At 43.5% G+C, this 19,957-nt stretch overlaps 2 protein-coding genes across 2 annotated transcripts; both read right to left on the bottom strand.

Moving 5' to 3' along the window:
* Positions 1-433: 433 nt before the first annotated feature.
* On the bottom strand, positions 434-3,278 carry LOC115739843 (UPF0161 protein At3g09310). Its single transcript, XM_030673126.2, has 5 exons — positions 3,004-3,278; positions 2,858-2,917; positions 2,463-2,603; positions 2,000-2,092; positions 434-819 (listed from the first exon to the last, which is right to left on the bottom strand). Exons 1-4 carry the CDS (start codon positions 3,179-3,181, stop codon positions 2,031-2,033), a joined length of 441 nt encoding a protein of 146 aa, XP_030528986.1. The 5' UTR covers positions 3,182-3,278; the 3' UTR covers positions 434-819; positions 2,000-2,030.
* A 3,435-nt stretch (positions 3,279-6,713) lies between these two features.
* On the bottom strand, positions 6,714-10,926 carry LOC115739842 (uncharacterized protein At5g02240). The gene is made up of 7 exons (XM_030673125.2): positions 10,481-10,926; positions 8,529-8,800; positions 8,409-8,445; positions 8,222-8,319; positions 7,637-7,698; positions 7,143-7,266; positions 6,714-7,056 (listed from the first exon to the last, which is right to left on the bottom strand). Exons 1-7 carry the CDS (start codon positions 10,824-10,826, stop codon positions 6,937-6,939), a joined length of 1,059 nt encoding a protein of 352 aa, XP_030528985.1. The 5' UTR covers positions 10,827-10,926; the 3' UTR covers positions 6,714-6,936.
* Between the last annotated feature and the right edge of the window lie 9,031 nt (positions 10,927-19,957).

Raw genomic sequence — 19,957 nt, 5'->3', positions numbered from 1 at the left:
CGGACAAACAGAGATAAGTGTAAGACTGCATTTAATATCCATGCAGTTGGACTAAAAAGGTCTTTGTCCTCATGACGCGCACTGAACCTGTCCCACAACTGATCACCTCCAAAATAGAGAAATACCTAGAATTAAATATATATATATATATATATATATATATATATATGAAAAAAAAATTCTAAAAATGATCACCTTATATCTCTCACAAAAAAATTTCTATCATTCATGAAGTATTTACAAGTAGAATGTTCTTACAAAAATGTTGTTGTTAATTATATGTAGGCTCCGTGCAGAAAATAAATGATTTGAAAAACATTTTTCTAAAAATTATGGCTTGTGTCACTTCGAATCTCTAGTTGACAAAAACTATTTTCATTTACAAATACCTCTTGGTCTCTCGTTAACAAGACCCTTACTGCAAAAGACAATCATCTTTGAATTTGCTTAGCTCATTGTCTTTCCAAACGAGAAGCATAACTCCATCATCCACAATATTTTAGCAAATAAAATCATTGAGTCCTTTTTCGTTTCCCAGCGGTCAAGAAGTTCCATTTAGACTGTTCTTTGACAATCTTGGTCGTGCGAAATCCTTCATGTTGGGGATGGCAGGAGGACTCTGGAGGACTTATGCCGTAGAGACCTGACATCCAGCAAGCAATGGTATTGGGATGGACCTGTTCGAAATCGCAACTCCCCTGATAGATCCATAAGACAGCAAATAATACACTCAGTCGGACGATGATGGACCATAAAGCGTTCAATATTAGCTGCAATTACGAAACAGGAGGGCCAAAATCATACGCTATACTCAGAGGTCTGCATAGGAAACACAAGAAACGTGCTCATCAGTTTCATGTTTGTATGTCCAACCAGCATGATAATAATTTTCAGATTGAACGGCTCGTTTATCCTGTTTCACAAACAACAGTAGGGTTTGACAACATACTTCCCGGCTTTCCTCGACTCTTAACACTCTTGGCTAAAGCTTCAATAAAACTTTCTTCTACATTTTCAGTGCTACCTTAAGCAATACCATGTAATGTAAGGGGTTTTCCCTGAGCAATGCCTAAAAGGCAACAAAGAGGCCAGCCCTTTCACCCTCCTTGCAGCCAAAACCCTTCTCTGAGTCTTCTTGATTGAGACTCCACAACCAGCAATTCTTGCGAATTTGAAAGAATGTCAACATTTTGACCCAACTTCGCCATGAATCTAATTGAGATTAGATATCCCAGGGGGGTGCCGCCATCTGCGGCCGACTCAGACATTGACGAAGGTCGACAGACTCTCGTTGGTGGCTGGTTGGCACTGCCTCATTGCCCAGCCACCACCTTCCATGTGTGCTCTTCTCCTTCCGCCTTCCATCTCTGTTATGTTTTTTATTTTCCTTTTTGTTTATTGCATTTTATCTATGCCATGTCAGCAACGAGTTGGAGAAGCATGCTGATACGGCACTGATGTGGTTAGCCACATCAGAATCCCCGTCCATAAATTTAACTGAAGGACCAACCCAAACAACATAGTTTAAGGATCCAACTGCACAAAAAGAGAAGTTGAGGGACCTAGTTGAACATTTTGCAAGTTGAAGGACACGTGGTGCCTTCGTTCCTCATCGTTTTGCAAAGCCTCTTTACTTTTTATTTGATTTTTATTTGTTTTTCTTTCCCATTTTATTTAAACTCTTGAGCCATGATATGAAATGAGTCAATAAAGCCTAAGTATAGCATAAATAAGATGGCGGGTTTTCTTATTTCTTTTTGAAATCCTCCCCGAAGAGTAACTAGGACCAATTCAGTTACGTTTTCATGTTCCAATTGAACCCTTTCCATCTTGGATTATTCTCAAAAGAGAAGATTCTTCTTTTTACCAAACATCTGAGAATCAAGTTTAAAGATAGCTGTTAACACTAGGTCGTGTGTGTCAAAAGAGACTCCAATTCCCAGAATCAATCTGGGACACAAACTAAGCCATGTCATCTCAAAGATGAAACAGAATATACCTGTTGGCAGAGAAGCCAATATAATAAACTCTTATTCTTCTTTGGATGGACGTTCTTCACCAAACCAGCGCGGGGGATCAAAACCAGATCCACCTGGCAAAGTGAACACCTGAGGAAAATGAAAATGTTTTCTACCTACATTTACTACGGAGAGAGCAAGAGCTCAACGGAGTGAGCTCTTGTTTTCTCAATGAACAGAAAGGGTTGCCAACTGCTGTTACAGTGTACAAAAATGGATCATGTCAATGACATTAAGGGCACTGGCCAAGCCCTGCTATATTGTGGAGGTTATACTTTCTAGATATGCAGATGAGTTAAAACACAATGTAAACTAAACACAGAAAAGAAAAATATCTTATTTCATTTCCAAAACATAGTAAAGCTTAAAAAGAGCCTTCAGGGCACTCATCAACAACTTCCCTGGATACTTTATCAGATGATAAGGAGCTCAAAAGGCAATTACCAAGAGGATTGCAACGGCAGATACGCCAAGCCGACAGGATGGTGCCCTTAACAACCCCATACTTCTTGTAGGCTTCCATTGAGTACTCACTACACGTCGGCACGTACCGACAACTCTTCGGCAGAATTGGCGATATCTCCCCTGACAGAAGTCAACCAAGTAAAAGAAAAAGGGAAATTTTTCAAGAAAAGGAAAGGACAATCAAGAAAAAGGAGAAATTTTCAATCTTCATTCCACATCCAATTCAATGGAACCATGCCTTTTTTCGTTTTTTACGTCCTCCATGCCAACAACAACATGAACCAACGACAAAGAACATGCATCTGAAGTATCAAACTACATAAATAGAGCAGGACAATCAATCAAACACCTGAGATGCAAGTGGAGAAACTCACTCTTGTAGAACCTGAGCATACTCAACGCAGCTTTAACTCCTAAACTGCTCGCCTCGTCATCTGATTGGCGCAACACAAACCACAAAACCAACGTGAGATTCACAGTAGCAGAGAAGTACACAAACTCGAGCGGAGAGAGAGAATACCTGGTGAAGTGCTCGAGTCGGAGTTGCTCCTGAGCTCGCTAGTTATTGACCGGAACTTGAAGGAAGTTCGAAGCTTCGCACTAGGGCTTGGACTGAAGGGGTGAATGAAGGAACGGGAATTTAGAGAAGGGAAAGGAGGGAAGAGCTGCTGCGAGTTTAGGGAAGCGACGACCGCCATGGGAGACCACCTAAGCTGTGCCGGAAATTGAACCAAGAGATGGTGCTTGCAAAATTACGAAAAAAACCTCGTCACTTCACCCCAATCCGCCATCCTTAGTTTAGGGAAAAATCCAAAAAAGGGCTTGAAGTCCTCTTATTTTTTCAAATTAAGGCCCCAAGTGAATTTTGTTGCAAATAAGGGTCCAAGGTGACATGGTCTGTTTCAATTAAGGGCCTGAAGTGGCTGTAGTATTTCAAAAAAGGGTCCGGCCTAAAGGGCACTTTCGTCATTTCACATTTTAATTTTTTTGTTCATTTTCCTCTTTTTTTTCCCTTTTTTTATTTATAATTTTTTTTAAAAAAAAGCCACACATGCGGGAGGGCTGCCCCTCACGCCTATGTGGCCGCCGGCACATTGCTTATGGGGGGTCGGCGAGGGCGGCGAAGTCCGGCGTCACTAGCTAAAAGCAAGGGTCGCCGAGAGAGGGTCGGGCCCTCTCCCAAATACGTGTGGGATCGGCGGCCCCCGCCCAAATCAGGAGCCGCGGGTCGTCGCCCGGGACCGGGCGGGGGTCACCTAAACAACGGCATGGCCTCGGGGCAACCGTGGGGCACGACTACGAAGACCGAGGGTGGTGTCGAGTCTCGTAGAGGGCGCAAGCGGGGTCCTCTAGTGGCGCGACGGCTCAAGGTACTGGGTCGGGTGCGGATTTGAGCTTCTCGGGCTCGGATCCGGTGGCGAGGGGAAGGCGGGCCGGCGATTGAACGGATGGGCGGTGGTGCGAGGTGGAGTCGGTGGTTAAGTGGGTGGTTGGTGGCGGTGAGCAGATAAGGAGATAGGGGTCGGACCTCACCGAGCTCGTGAGTTCGTGGGTCTCTCGGCCTCGGGTGCGGGGGCTCGGAACGGTGGCGGCGACGGCGAGAGGCTTAGACCGACGGTCGAGCGGCGCGGGCGTAGGTGGGTTGAGGTGGATCACTGGCCGGCATCTATAGATGGAGGGGTGGTCGTGAGCAATAGAAGGAAGGAGAAGGAGAAGACGAAGACGGAGAAGAAAGAAAAGAAAGAGTAGGGGAGGGCCCGGTCGCATCAGGAAAGAGAGAGAGAGTGAAGGGAAAAAAAAGTGTAAAACAGATAAAAAAAATTTAAAAATATCAAATAAAAAGACGAAAATGGCCTTAAAATTAGGCCTTTTTTTGAAATTTTATGGTAACTTCAAGCCCTTATTTGAAATAATATTCACTTCAGGCCCTTATTTGAGAAAATGAGGGCACTTCAAACCCTTATTTGAAACAGAGATCATTTGGGGCCCTTATTTGAGAAAACAAGAGGACTTCGGGCTCTTTTTTGGATTTTTCCCCTTAGTTTATATGAAAATGCGTGGAAATCTTTTGGCATGTCGCCGGACTGAATAAAATCCAAATATACTCCCAGGTAATCGATTTTTTTTTTCAAAAAATGGAACCAAAAAATTCGAGTTTTTTTCATTAAATTGACAATTTTTTAGTGTTTTTTGAATTTATTATTATTTTATTGAATTTATCTTTTTTTTTCATTTTTTTTTTCCGTAACTCTCGCAGGCAACGAAGGCCCACGACGAGGTCTACGCAAGGCGGCCGACCGCAATGGCCTTGTGGGAGGGTGAAAGGCACAAAGGCCCTCGCCAAATTTGGGAGAGGGCCGCCTCGCCCAAGGCTTTCACGTCCCCACCGGCTGCGGGCTAAGCATTTGCAGTCGGCGAGACTCCTTGGTAATCCTCCTCTGCACAGAAAAAAAGAAAAAGAAATGCAAGGACAACAAAAACAAAAAACAAAAAATTCAATAAAATAAACAAAAGTTCAAAAAAATATTAAAATATTATTAAAAGATATTCACATCAGCGATAACAGTATCATGTACGACGACCGACGTCACGAAAGTGTCGTTGCCGTTAATACATTTTTTAGTACTCCTTGAGCTAATCTCTCATTGTTTTCGAGTATTAAGCTTAGGAATATCCTTGACCAAAATTAGCTGAATATACCCAATTGACAATATATGCAAAGTTTTGTTTTTTTCCTCCAAGTGAAAAGATTTATTTTAAGATTAAATTGGTAAAAGAATGATAGGTTTATGATCTTTTAGACAATTTTTTTCCTCGCTTGTGGCGGTTGTATACCGCAACCCCTCTCATCTTCCACTTGCCGTCACCGCTCTCGTGGCTTTGTGCTGCGACCACTCACTTCTGCCGCCATGGTCACCCTCCTCCCATCCATCGCAAGTAAATAATACCCAATTTTGTTGTTTGATCAGCGGCAGCGCGACTCTTTGCGACTTCTCCGTCCGCAAATTGATCCGTGACTCCGACTCGCCGGCCAGGAACTGCCATCAAGGCCACTCCCGTGTGGCCAAGGTTTCCTTGACTGTCGCATACCCAAGTCGTTCAAACATCGTGTGACTGGTTTTGGGACAAATCTTGTATCAATCCAATCGTAAATATTTCAATGGTCCATTAAACATTTTGCCGATTTACCAATTTAATCCATGTGGCCGATTTTGATCAGAAATTACTGATATAATGGCCTAATAAAAAAACCGCCACCTTATGTGGCATGTCCAATGCTGACGTAAAAACTTCTTATAATATTTATTTATTTATTTATTATTGATTTTTCTTTTCTTTTTCTGCGATCCTTGCATGGTCAAGGCGAAGGCGGACGTCCTTACCTTTGGCTGACATGGAGGCGGAGGGCCTCGCCCGTGGCCGACCCAAAAAAAAAAAATTAATCTCCTCCTCATATTTGACATCTTTTATTATTGCAAATGAAATACGTTCCTCCAGAAAACACGAATCAAGATTTTACCGAAAAGGCGAACAAATGGATCCCCGTGCCTAGGCACCTGCTTGATCAATCAACCCCAGTATAACTGGACCAAATTGCGAATTTCCCTTGCCACCACCACGTAATCCACTCCTCCTTACTTCGACAAGATCTGATGCTTCTTACCAACAGTATGCCGTGCAAATTCAAATATAGTCGTGTCATTCCAAACATATCGGCCTGTCCTGCTCGACTAACTATTGTTCTATCAGCACATGGAAGTATGGGGCATACTGAACCAATATCATCCGAACCTTTAATCATGTAGGTCCGACCATGGGACCGATATGATCAACAATCCAAATGGGTTCGACCTGCGCGATCTAAAGACCGTGCAACAGTTTTTCCACTGACACAGTTCCGGACAAATGCTGGTCAGGCATACACAAGGGAGAAATGTGAGCATACAACGCCTTTTAATGGTAAGTATTTTCCTGACCTAAACCAACCGCTACCGCTAGCATCAGCAATGGACCGCCATCACTTAAGGAGGAAAACCATTCCCCATGCACATTAGGCAAGTAGACATGCAGCTTTTACAAGTAAATAATACCAAATTTTGTTGTTTGATCATATTCGTGGGCCACAACCGATGCAGGGGACCACAAAATTGAGACTTGCACCAGTCGGTGGAGACATGAATTCTCGTGCAACTGCTTTTATTTGCGCCGTCTGGCAAGTAGACATGCAGCTTTTACAAGTAAATAATACCAAATTTTGTTGTTTGGTCATATTCTTGGGCCACATCCAATGCAGGGGACCACAGAATTGAGACTCGCACCAGTCGGTGGAGACATGAATTCTCGTACAACTGCTTTTATTTGCCCCCGTCTTTGTTTCCCCCTCTTCATAAACTTAGCAAGAGGAACTAATTGAGAAACAATTAAGCTTAAGACCCGATGCACACTTGCAATGTTAAAATTTAGTGGTCACACTGGCAAATAGAGCCTTAAAATCTTTTGTGGGTGTACCGGCATCTTCGGGCTTCGAGGCCAGATCGAATGCCTTGCACTTGGACTCCTCGAAGAGCAGTGCCTATTTAGGAGGGAAAGATTGGGTTGGAAATTTAAGCTCGCAAGTTAAGCTAAGAGAACGAACTACATAACGGCATAAATAATCACCTGAATGCAAACTTCTGCGACGTCCTCTCTTGCGATGGTTTTTATTGGTGTCTCAAGAATCTCATCATCCTTGCCCACAATTAATTCACGGATACCCCCTTCTTTCTCTTGCAAGCCTCCAGCCCTGAATCAGGTTAGATATAAGTAGGCATGTCTGGTCTAGTGAAAGTAACGACAATTGCAACTTTGTTCAGCCAATAACTAATGCTATTTACTAAACCAATACTTTGATTGTCATTGGAAGTTGGGATGCTCATGACTAACCAATCGGTGATTAATCACCAGTTTAGAACAATCAGATCAACTTCTCCAATTAAAGTGTTCTAATTGCACTCAGAAAGACAAGATACCGTAAATATGATGCATTGCAAAAAAGTGGATTATAATATCAATTCATCTCTGGAAATGCACACGAGTGCAGGCAAGACAGAGAAAGAGACTTAATGAGTGATATTGTTGGGAAGGATGTTTAAATCTCAGAAGTTCGAATCCACCTTATTATTGTGTATGGAATACCAGAATCAGCCAGGTACTGCTCAGCCTTCCTCTTCCACACCTGTAAAATAGCAAAGCTAATATTTTGCTGTGATATACATTTCCTTACTGACATATTGATCCAGTAAATGATATTGAATATGAGAGAAACAAGATGATTTAAACCAGGAAAGCTGATACTTCGCACTGGTAGATACTCACGGATATAAACAGTAGTCTATGTCCTGTGAAGAACCATTTCAACTTTTAGCATTTGACTGTATGCACATTTTCCTACCATAGGTTCATAGTTGCTTTCCAAATGGCATAAATAGGCATTAGAGACCAAACCCCCATAGTCAACCCCACACCACCCACCCCCAAAAAAAAAAAAAAACAAAAAAAAGGAGATAAATTTCCCCCTTCTCTCTTCATTCCACCCTTTATTTGTCTTTCTCCCCCTCCCACCAGCCAAAACAAACACCACAGAAAAATTAGCCGCACCGATGGTCAATTAAATGGAAGCTCGATGACAAAACATGCTCAAATAAATAGAGATCAAAAACCATTTCAAAAGATCTTGTGGAGATTGATGATGTACAAACCAGAATATTTCCATTCCCCAAGCTGTTCAAAGGGTGATTGGGATTTGTTCCACCCATTGAACCAACCAAAACTATTTGCTTTACTCCTGCAGCTTTAGCTGTAGATAGAAATCATATAAATCAGCAAAGGGCATGCCAAAGGAAGTCGGAATCACAGAATCAATTCCAATGGGCAAGAGATAGAGACCAGCATCAATTTGATTTTTCTGTCCATGCCAATCAACCTGAGATGCAAAATATTTTCTTAGAGCAAATAGAAAGGACAATCGATGTTCCCCCTAGGAACTCTAAACAGAGGTAAAATGACCTGTTCAGGATAAGCTCCTTCTTCAAAATAAAACTCCGGCCTTCCACCCTTAGTGGGATCAAAACCAGGCTTCATCTTTGGAACAGCACTGGTGAGAATAATAAGAAAGTCAGTCCCTTGTATTGCAGGAACTATACTACTGGTATCCCTTATATCACCAACATAAACATCATCAGCTCCCCCAATTTTGCCCTTGCTCTCTTCTGTTCTGACGAGACCTCTTGCAACAAACTGGTCTGGCCTCTCCTTCAATATCTTATAAACTATTTGACCTGTCAGACAAGATTATCTCAAAGAATTAATAACAATGATAACCTTAAAACCCATAGGAAGAAAGATGACTTTCTGAAAGTGAGGGAAATACAGCTGAATCTGGACTCTGGGAAACTCAACATTGAGTCTCTTCTCAAAATGGTATGAAGATGAGCAATTTGAGAGCTAGAGATTGAAAATCAGCACCTCCCAGTGCGCCTGGGCTTTGTGTGCATACTATTCTAGATATTTAGCCATTCAAATACAAGAATCGCCAGAGACCAGATCTCAAGCGGCAGTAGTTCAATTTCTTTTGCATGCAAAATTGCTACCCAAAGAATTTCTTTCATATCCTACTAAAATCTACTGAAAGAGCTATTTGACTTCAAGTTGGGAGTCTTATTAGGTGCTCTAGGGGCATTTCTTTGGTGAATCTAAATCGTGAAGCGTGAGACTAATAAGTAGATGCCTTATTTCCTAAATCCAATGGCTGATATATATTAGTAGCACTGCTAGTGGAGCATGGAGAAATAGCATATACCTCCTCCTTCAAACAATTTGTGTCCAACCAATAGACGAATACAAACGCATCAAACAAGATAGTAGTATATTGTTGCACATGTGAAATGAAATATTTGTAAATGAGATTAGCACTTCTAATGATATATGAGAAGGCCAAGTGTATGTTTGAGATTAGCACTTCTCTTTAGCTGTCACTTTAGCTTTTTGACTTTTTAGAAGTGGTTTTCGGTATTTCAAAGATGACTTGCTTTTCGATGTCGATTATGGCTCATTCCAATTATTTTTACGTTGAGAACCTCATCCACAGAACAATTAATATAGGCATCTCTAGCCATGTAAATTTCTTATCATCTTTTAACAGTTGAAATAATCTTTTGAAATAATCCAAGGGGTGCAACTTGAGTACAGTAGACAGCACTCTGTATGGTCTTATCAGACAGCAACTTCCAACTATTAACCCATAAAGTGAACTTGCATAATCGTCCTTATTCCTATCATCAGTTTGAACCAACCCAACTGCAGTTTGGATCGCTCTCTTGCTTCCTTCCCACAGATGATGGCCCATCGCTTTGCATATCGCTATCCTTCGTGCACTTGTTAACCTCCCCAAGTGGCTACTCAGTTTGCCACACACTGTTTCATGATTGCGCATCAACATAATCATCTATCATGATGAATTCCCAGAGTAATGAAAGAGTTCCTTAACAAGACTAAACCGCATTCGTCAGGGGTTCATCTCCAAACTTTTCCTCACACGCAATTTTCCCTTGGGAAGAACAGCAAAATGCCAATTGAAAAGCCTGCCACATTGATAAAGCGATACGAACTACAATACAATTCGCTTAATTTTGCAAATTTTAGCATCGGGATTGGGGTGCTCTGCTTCTTCTTCCTACTTCTTGAGCTAGATCTGTTCTAACTTTCACGCGCGCGCGCGCGCTTAAAGCCCTAATCCGTCATCTACCTCAGTAAAGAAAAACAGACAACAAATTTGAGAAGATAAAAGTTATCGGATGACATCAGTTCTGGAGAATCAAACGAGAAAATACGAAAACAAGCAACGAGTCCCACAGAGAAGCTCCAACAGAGGGAAGTAATCAGGAGTTCGCAACTCAAAAACCCAAAAAGGCGAAAAAAAAAAAAAAACAAGCTTTGTAAACGAAAGAGAAGAGCCTCACCAGTTCGACCACCAGCACCGGTGACGAGTACGGTCGGCGGAGGCGCGCCGGCCATGGATGCAGAAACAGTCAGGAACCGCCTCCTCGGCGAAGAAGGAGAAGGAGACGGAGACGACGACGACGACGACGAAATGGAAGGGAAACGAAGCGAAAGCGAAGAGGGAGAGACCCTAATTTGACTAGCGCCGCAGCTGCTGCTGCAAATGCGATGGCCTCGGGGATAAATAACGCGAGCGCTCACCCAACTCAATTTATGACATTGACCCACTGCTGCTGCTGCTGATGATGACGACGGTGACGGTGGAGCGATAGAGAAGATCGAGGGGACACGTGTCACCATTGCCATCACTCCGAAATGCACCTCACTTGCACCCACTTCTATCCATCCGTCCAACCGTCGCCTGAATCTCTCGATAACGCCTCCCAGTCCGAGCGGAGCCCAAAGAGAGGATAAAGCTCGGCCTACTCCACTCAGTTTCCCCCAGTCAGCCGGGAAAATTCATCGTTTCAAAAAAAATTTAAAAAAAAAAAATTTCGAAACGTCCCTCATTTTTTTTTAACAAAAATAAGAAGGAAATCTTATTTTAAATAATGATATAAAGTGATTTCATTATTTAAAAAAAAGCCTGATCAAATATTTTTTTTTTCTTTTTTTGCATTCCCTTCTTATCGGTGGTTGGCCTCACTTGGGATAGGCAAGGGCTGCCCTCGAAGGCCTCGCCTTGAATTCGAAGGCGACCTTGCCTAAGTGTGGTGGCCCTCGCCCAATCCACACTTGTGACTGGCTATCGCTTGAGATCGGGCACTGGCAAGAAGGAAGGGAAAAAAAATAAAAATAAAAAAGCGAATGACGAAAATGTCCTTAGTCGGGCGATTCTTTGAAATAAGAAAAAAATTTCAAATAATGACTCGAAGTGAACCTCGCTTCAAATAAAGGCCTAAAGTGATAATGAAATTTCAAAAATGGGCCTGGACTTAAGGGCTTTTTTGTCATTTCACTTTGTTGATTTTTGTAATAAGGGTTGGGCCCAAGCTTCAGAGTCCTATTCGAACATTATCAAAGAACGACATCAAGGATTTTGTAGGAGCTTAGAACATGGGTAGAGAGACGGAGAGACATGAGGACAACGCCTAAATTAATCCGTATATGTCCTTGAAGAGCATAAAGAAGACTTCACAAGTCACAAACACAAGTTTATCATCCTAATGATATCGGAAATCAGCAATCACTGCACAAGTACACCTGGTCTGCAAGTTGCTAGGGCATCCTAAGCACGTTTCGAGTCAAAAGAACGTGATGATCCGAAGTAAAATCAATATGAATCCAAGGCGACACTCGGCGACGCGGATGTACAATCTGAGGAGGTCTAAGTACCGCATAACTAACATTGAACAATTGCTGATTTTATTCGACTCAACCCTTGGGGCAACATGAATGTCCAAACGGACACTTGGTTCGCGATTAATCCATTTTATTAGCAGAACGCTAGAATGTGTAAAGGGCACATTGGTGATCGCACCGATCGCGTGCTTTTGATAGCCAGCGTCCATCATTTGAAATTCGTTATCCCTCCCTCTCTTGTTAAAGATGGTCAGCATTTATCCTCAATTTGAAAGTTCCGATTCAGATGATCTTGGTAGTTAAATCATGTTTTGAATTCCGCGTTCAAAAAAACCTTCGGGATAAGGAGAATGGCGTCTAACTAAATCTGTAGATATCTACCAATTCTAAGATTACAGAAATTTAGCTACGAAATCTTTCGAGCGAGAATTTCTCGAGAAGTAGAGGGGTTCTTGTAGCCATAAGAGAATCCTAGACGGACAGGATTTAGGGACCGACCGTCCGTACGTGAGCTGACATAACCCCTGAAAAATCGAAACCTCCAAGCAAGTCGCGAAAGAGAGAAGGTTCGGCCATCAATGGAGACTCCGGCGAGAAGACAGAATGGCGGATGCGGGAGCGAGAAACCGACGCGTAACGCCTCGGTCTTGAAGCAACACCCATGGGGACTGCGGTTTCTCCCCCACGACCACGAGCTCATCGACTACCTGCGCCGGAAGCTCTCCAGCCAGCCTCTCCGACAGCCTCATCCCATCATGGACATCAACGTCTACAAGCACACCCCTCAGCAACTCTCCGGTCAGTGCCTTCTTCATCTCTTTTTTTTTATTTTATTCTGATTTATAAACGATGACATATGCTCATTCTCTCGTATATAATTTACAAGGTCAATTCGCTCCGACACCATGCTCCATAGTTGTTTCCGAAATACTACGTTATAGTAATCTCATTCTTGGTGACACGCAGAACTGAACGGGTCGGGAGACACAGAGGGAGAGTGGTATTTCTTCACGACCAGAGACCGGAAGTACAAGAACGGGACGCGGCCCAATAGGGAGGCCGGAGGCGGATTCTGGAAGGCCACCGGGTCCGCTGGGGCAATCGTTCATGACGGGCAAGTCATTGGCTGGAAGAGGTCGCTCGTTTACTACCTCGGCAAACCTCAGGGTGGCGTCAAGACCAGTTGGATCATGCACGAGTTCACAGCCAAGGACGCTGATCACAATAACAACAACAATCCCAAGAGAACGACCGGCGATAATGACATGCAGGTCCGGACCGTAGTTACGAAATTCGAATGTGACTTCGCTTTGCACGGTGATAAAACTGTTTTTTCTAATCAATCGATGCGTCTTTGTTCAGCTTGATGGCTACGTGCTGTGCAAGATACACATGAATAGGAGGAAGTACAAATCGAAGGACCAGAGGAAGAGGAAGAGCGCGGCTTTAACCAAGGATGAATGCGAAGCTCCACACAGAGATTTGGGCCATCGCGACTTCCACGCTGAAATTTTATCTCCTGTTCCCGGACCGAATGGCGGCGCGCCACTTCAGCCCTGGGGCCAGGCTCCTATTGCCAAGCTTCCGAGCGTGTGCGGCGGCATTCCCACGCCTGATCAGAAGCAGCAACGGCCGCAGGCGAAGGAGAAAGGCAGAATTTGTTCCGAGCACGCCGACACTCCCAATGACCCGGTAATTAATGCCCAGCCTCTGGACATGTTCGACTTGTGGGAGACTCAGGAACAGCAGCAGCAGCAGATGGCCAACCATGGGGCAATCAACCAGAGTCATCCTGATGTTCCCATCAATTCGGTAGCCGGGCCTCCGCACATGCCCTTTATTTCCTTGAACCGTGGACAACCAGAGACCGCGAATGATCGAGCTGCGGCAGTCAACTTCAATGCTACAAATAATGCTTCCGATGATTCGATAGGGCACGGGGCGAACGCCTTCAGAGATTTGTCCTTGGCCAGCCAAGACAGTTCATCATTCACGGATGACCTTGGTGATGATCTCCTGCACAGTAACGAGTCTTCCTTGTGGAGGTTTTTCGACTATAGTAAATTTTGTTTGAGGTTGCTGTAAACATAAAGTGTTTGGGAGATTGTACAGCACATGGGAGCTGCACTGGGTAGATAAACACTTCGGCACGTTTGGTTGTCTAAACATGAATTGAAATAGCATCGCATAAGGCGGGCTTCAAAATTTTGTGGATCGTGAAATTTTTTTCGAAATTCCATTTACGGCGAAGCTTTGTCGGCACAGCAGGAGAAAATCATGAGGAAGAAGAAGCAGGCGGATGACGAGTTAGGCGTGGTGAATGTGGTAAAGCTCCTTCTGCCATTTATGTGCAGAAACAGCAAGGCCTTTAGAGAAGGCAGTGTGCTTTAGTAAATGCAATGACCACGGCCATCTTTCTCTCTCTAACCCGAAATCGGGCGGGTTCCTGACCGATCGGGAAGCTCCAGTTGAGGAACACGATCGGTCGTGGTCCAAGGCGAGATGACAATCAGCTGACCGGTTCGACATATGCAAATTGAAATTATTTTATCGATATGTATCCCGAGATTGCCCAAATACTGGATAGGATTTTGACATTCGGCATATTTCGAACAACCTTTGGTTCTTACTTGTTCATGTCTTGTATCGGTAAGCTTGTGTTGCATAGGTTATAGAAGGGAGGCTGCTCTTCGAGGATCCTTCCAACAATTTTGCTTTGTTTTGCTGATGTGATCTATTAACGCCATGCTTGATAGGCAATGAAGGGAACATTGCCGAGCTGACCTGACATTTCTATCATCAGTAATATAGGGAATACCAAACAAATTTGGAATAATTGATGAAATTGATTTATCAATTAATGTGTCGGACTGTGACCGATCCTTTAAATAAGTGGATCATGTTCAAAAATCAATAATAGCATGTTAAATGAAATCGGACATATGTACGGTCGGTGAGTAAATCTTATCGTAAAATTAGAACATCACAAGCGTATAGAAATGGTTTGCATGGAGTTTGACTCCCAAAGTCTGAAGTTCCTCAAAGGGAAAAAAGAGGTGAAGGAAAAGAACCTTCTAGTCTACGTGGATTCTGACTCCCAAAACCTTGTGTGTGTGGTTGACAATCAGTCAGAACAGTACTAGGAAGTTGAAAATCTTATCCGTGAAACCCAGCTAATTCTGGCCCAAAACCCAAATATCTCTCTAGTCCACTGCAATAGAGAGGCTAATCAAGTAGCCGATTGGGTCGCTAAAATACATAGGGTTAACTATATTTCGGCCCTTTGGACCTCATCCCCTCCCCAATCCCTTTGGGAGCTTCTTTGTGTCGTTGCCCCTTGTCTGGGCCTTTATGTAAAATCTTCTAATAGCCAGTAATACAAGTTAGATTTCCCGACCAAAAAAAATATATAGAAAGTTCACATAAAAAAAAGGGGTTTTGTCCATCCTTAATTTAAACATTCTCACTAATCAAAAAATCAAGGATACATAATGTCGCTTGCTATATATATGTATATATATTGTACAGTATTGTATGCTATATATTCGCAGTGTCCCATCCGTAGTCGCCCGGAGATTCGCCGGTGAGGTAGAATGGCGTCTCTTCCGAGAATGGGCCCAAGTACTTGATGAGGTCCGGCCCATACCACGGGCTACCGGAGGCGACGGGCTTTGGTTTGGCCACAGTCACTACGCAGAGGGTGCAAGCTTCATGGCTTGGCCAGCGAGCGAAGGAGAGGACAAAGGCGTTGGAGATGAGGGACGTTGTTAGGGTCTTATATCCTCTACTATATATCTCTATCCGATTTCTCATTGGTGACATTGATGTGCAAGATTTTGCTTCAGTGAACGTGGCGATTTGAGGGACAAATTCCTGTATCATGCATACTCCGGCCTTCATATCCTCACATTCGTAGCCTTATCGTCTTGGTCGTCCGACGGCAGAGGAGGAAGAAAGGAATCCGTTATGGCATAATCTCTGCTTCCCTCTCGCTCTCTCGGCTGCAGCAAACGAAAATATGACCATCGCAGCAGCTTGTCCCAGCTCCTCCCGGTGATTCCGGACAGTCCTCTCTCTTGGCCGCTCTCCGAGTCTTCATCCTCTTTCGTTCTCTGTGCAAGGAGTCGTTTCCTGAAGGGAAAAAAAAAAAAACAGAGTAATAGAGAGCGAAGGCGAATTAAGAGAAAAAAACACCGATTTGATTTTGCTTTTTCAGTTGGAAAGATCAATGATCAATGTCAGCTATCAATTTGGATTGACGAGTTCGTGCTCATTAAGCAAATTGATGGTTGTGGCTTCTTTAATTGAAGTTGACATCCAATTGACGAATGACGATGAAGTATTGAAGGAGAAGCGGAAAAGAAGGGCCATATCGCAAAAGGCAAATACTGGACAAGAAAGATGAGCTCAAGCTAGCAGAGATTTAGAATTTGAACCAAAGCTTAGATGGAAATGGGAATCCAAATCACAAGAAGGGCCAGCGAAGGAGTTCAGGTGAGTCGCATTAGCACTGATAAAGGAGCCTTGATTGTATTGACAACGCCCAGGGTCGATAGGAGGGTCCAATCATTTTTTTTTTTTTGCTTTTTTGTTGAAAGAAATATATTCGTTTCATATCAAAGAGAAAATACATCACTTCAAAAAAAAAAAAATGAAGATCCCACGAAGCAATTAAATCTGAAAGCCTGCAGAAACTCGCTCATTCTTCAAAAACGGATCCGTCATAACATCCAAGCACAACCCGCGGCCAATCACCGAATCTCGCATCATCATCAATGCTAATCACACAGAGAAATTCCTCTCCAATAGCAACGGCTTTGCCAAACGGCGGTATGCGCCTAAGTTCGGCATCCCAGCACCATCATCGTACAGAGACAAGAACAAGATAAATGGGTTGAGAAAGTATAGAAAACGCCTTATAAATCCAAAACCTATATCTAGGTTGGAATAGAAGAGCACCCAAATCTGGTTCTAACTCTAGATCGGGAGAGAATAATTGTAAAAAGATATCACTTGATCACGAAATCACTTTCAAATAAGCCAATTGATAATAAAAAAAAAAAAGTTTCAAAAACTTGCGGAGCACTCGACAATCTAGAGTAAGCACCGGGAGCCAGAACAAACAGATACGGAGAGAGCATATTCTTCCAAAACATTAACACTACGATCTTCAGAGCTCACTTTCATAGAGGATGTCGATCGCTCATCCACGAAATTAACGAAACGGTGGATGGGAAGATTTAAAGGAATATGGAGGAGAGGTAGAGGGGGAGGGAGGAAGAGTGGGGGACAGGACCCTCTCTCTCCCTGGAGAACGAAACTGCTGGAAAAAAGAATAAAGGAGGCGATGACTGTGGAGAGGAAACCCTAGGGGAGAAGGGAGAGAACATAGCTTTTACTAGTAGGCAATTCAATATTTACTGTTGTAGGAAGTTGTTTGAAGCTTTTTGTGGAAGGTGCAAATTGTAACCAATGAACGGGGGAAGGTGATGAATGCAAGCTTGGCTTTGAAGCCGATGAATGTAACCTTTAGTTTTGGATTTGCTAGTAACGTGAATGTCTTCCGTGTACTTGATTTGTTTGTGGTTCGAGTTGAGAATTTTGGGTCCAATTAACGTTGTGCTTTGAGATGAGATATCTACCAATTCTAAAATTCATGAAATTTAACTACAAATCTTTCGGACGAAACTTTCTCAAGAAATAGAGGAGTTCTTGAAGGCATACGAGAATCCTAGACCGATTTGGTCGTCGAGATTTCCGATCGGGATAGGATTGGATAGGATAAGATAAGAAATCTAGGGATTTGGCCATATACTATCCATCATTTGGTGAACTACGGATTTAAAGTTGGATATTCTCATATCCTATCATATCCTGCATTTGGTAGAAACTATATATCAATATAAATGACATATATGCCCTATGTGATGCTATGAAATATTCCGATCTTATTACTATAAAAATAATATTCTCATACACCAAAAAAAAAAAAAAACTTGAAAATGTACACATTTTATTAGATTTTCAACCCTCTTTGCAAAAAAATAAATAAATAAAATGAAAATAGAAACAAATGATACAATAAAGTTAGCTTTTATATGACGGATAAGAGAAATCCTATCCGTCCTTATCCTACCCCCTCCCCTAGGATTTTTTTATCCGGGTTATATCCCCCTATATCCGACATTATACTATCCAGGACACCTACCAAACACGAGATAGGATAAAACATATCATCTCCCGAGTTTTATACGGACGACCAAACGCAGGGGACCATCCGTACGTGAGCAGACATAACCCCTGAAAAATCGAAACCTCCAGACAAAGTCACGAAAGAGAGAAGCTTCGGCCATCAATGGAGACGCCGGCGAGAAGCGAGAGTTGTGGATACGGGGTGCGAGAAACTGGGGCCTCATGTCTCGTGCTTGAACCGACGCCCGCCGGGGGTAAGATTTTACCCCGACGACCGCGAGCTCATTGACTACTTGCGCCGGAAGCTCTCCGGCCAGCCTCTCCAAACGCCTCATCCCTTCATGGACCTCAATGCCTACAAGCACACTCCTCAGCAGCTCTCCGGTCAGCGTCTTCATCTTTTTTTTTCTAAGTTTGATTTGCAGACGATGAGATGCTCATTCTCTCGTGTATTATCTACGTTATCCTTATCTCCGTTCTTGGTGACACGCAGAACTGAACGGGTGGGGAGACAGAGAGGGAGAGTGGTATTTCTTCACCACCAGAGACCGGAAGCACAAGAACAGGAAGCGACCGAATAGAGAGGCCGGAGGTGGATTCTGGAAGGCCACCGGATCGGCGGAGGAAATCGTTCATGAGGGGCAAGTCATCGGCTGAAAGAGATCGCTCGTTTACTACCTCAGCAAGCCTCAGAACGGCGCCAAGACCAGTTGGATCGTGCACGAATTCACAGACAAGGACGCGGATGATAATAACAACAACAATCCCAAGAGAACGACCAGCAAGAAGGACATGAAGGTCGGGACCCTACTTTTGAAATTCGAATGTGACTTAGCTTTGCATGGTGATTAAACTGTTTCCTTTTCCATTGATGCGTCTTTGTTCAGCTTGATGGCTATGTGATATGCAAGATACACATGAAGAGGAGCAAGCCGGAAGCGGAGGACCGCAAAGAGGTTGGTGGCAAGACTGGCCAGAGGAAGAGGAAGAGCGTGGCTTTAACCAAGGATGGATCCAAAGCTCCACACAAAGATTCGGGCCATGGTGACTTCCACGCCGATTCTCGGACCGAATGACAGTGCGCCACTCGAGCCCGGGGACCAGGCTTCTATAGTTGAGCTTCCGAACATGTGCGGTAGCTTTCCCACGCCTGATCAGAAGCAGCAACAGCCGCAGGCGACGGAGAAAGACAAAATTTGTTGCGAACCCGACGGCTCTCCCAATGACCCGGTAATTAATGCCCAGCCTCTGGACATGTTACACTTGTGGGAGACTCAGGAGCACCAGCAGCAGACGGCCAACCATGGTGCAATCAACCAGAGTCATCCTAATGTTTCCATCGATTCGGCAGCTGGGCCTTCGCACATGCCCTTTATTTCCTTGAACCATGGACAACCAGAGACCGTGAATGATTGAGCTGCGGCGGTCAACTTCAATGCTACAAATAATGCTTCTGACGATTCGATAGGGCACGGGGGCGAATGCCTTCAGAGATTTGTCCTTGGCCCCCCAAGACAGTTCGTCATTCACGGCTGACCTTGATGATGATCTCCTGCACTGTAATGAGTCTTCCTTGTGGAGGTTTTTCGACTATAGTAAATTTTGTTTGAGGTTGCTGTAAACATGAAGTGTTTGGGAGATTGTATAGCACATGGGAGCTGTACTGGGTAGATAAACATTTCGGCACGTTTGGTTGTCTGGACATGAATTGAAATAGCATCGAATAAGGCAGGCTTTGAAATTTTCTGGATTGTGAAAAATTTTAGAAATTCCATTTACGGCGAAGCTTCGTCGGCACAGCAGGAGAAAATCATGAGGACGAGTAAGGCACAGAGAATGTGGTAAAGCTCCATCTGCCATTTCTGTTAAAAAAAAAAACCAGCAAGGCCTTAGAGAAGGTAGTCGGTTGACCATATGCAATGGCCACGGTCATCTTCTCTCTC

The sequence above is a fragment of the Rhodamnia argentea genome, chromosome 10 (genome assembly GCF_020921035.1).
Source record: "Rhodamnia argentea isolate NSW1041297 chromosome 10, ASM2092103v1, whole genome shotgun sequence".
Lineage (NCBI taxonomy): Eukaryota > Viridiplantae > Streptophyta > Magnoliopsida > Myrtales > Myrtaceae > Rhodamnia > Rhodamnia argentea.
Note: the sequence above shows the minus strand (reverse complement) of the source record. Positions and strands in the feature narration are given on the sequence as shown.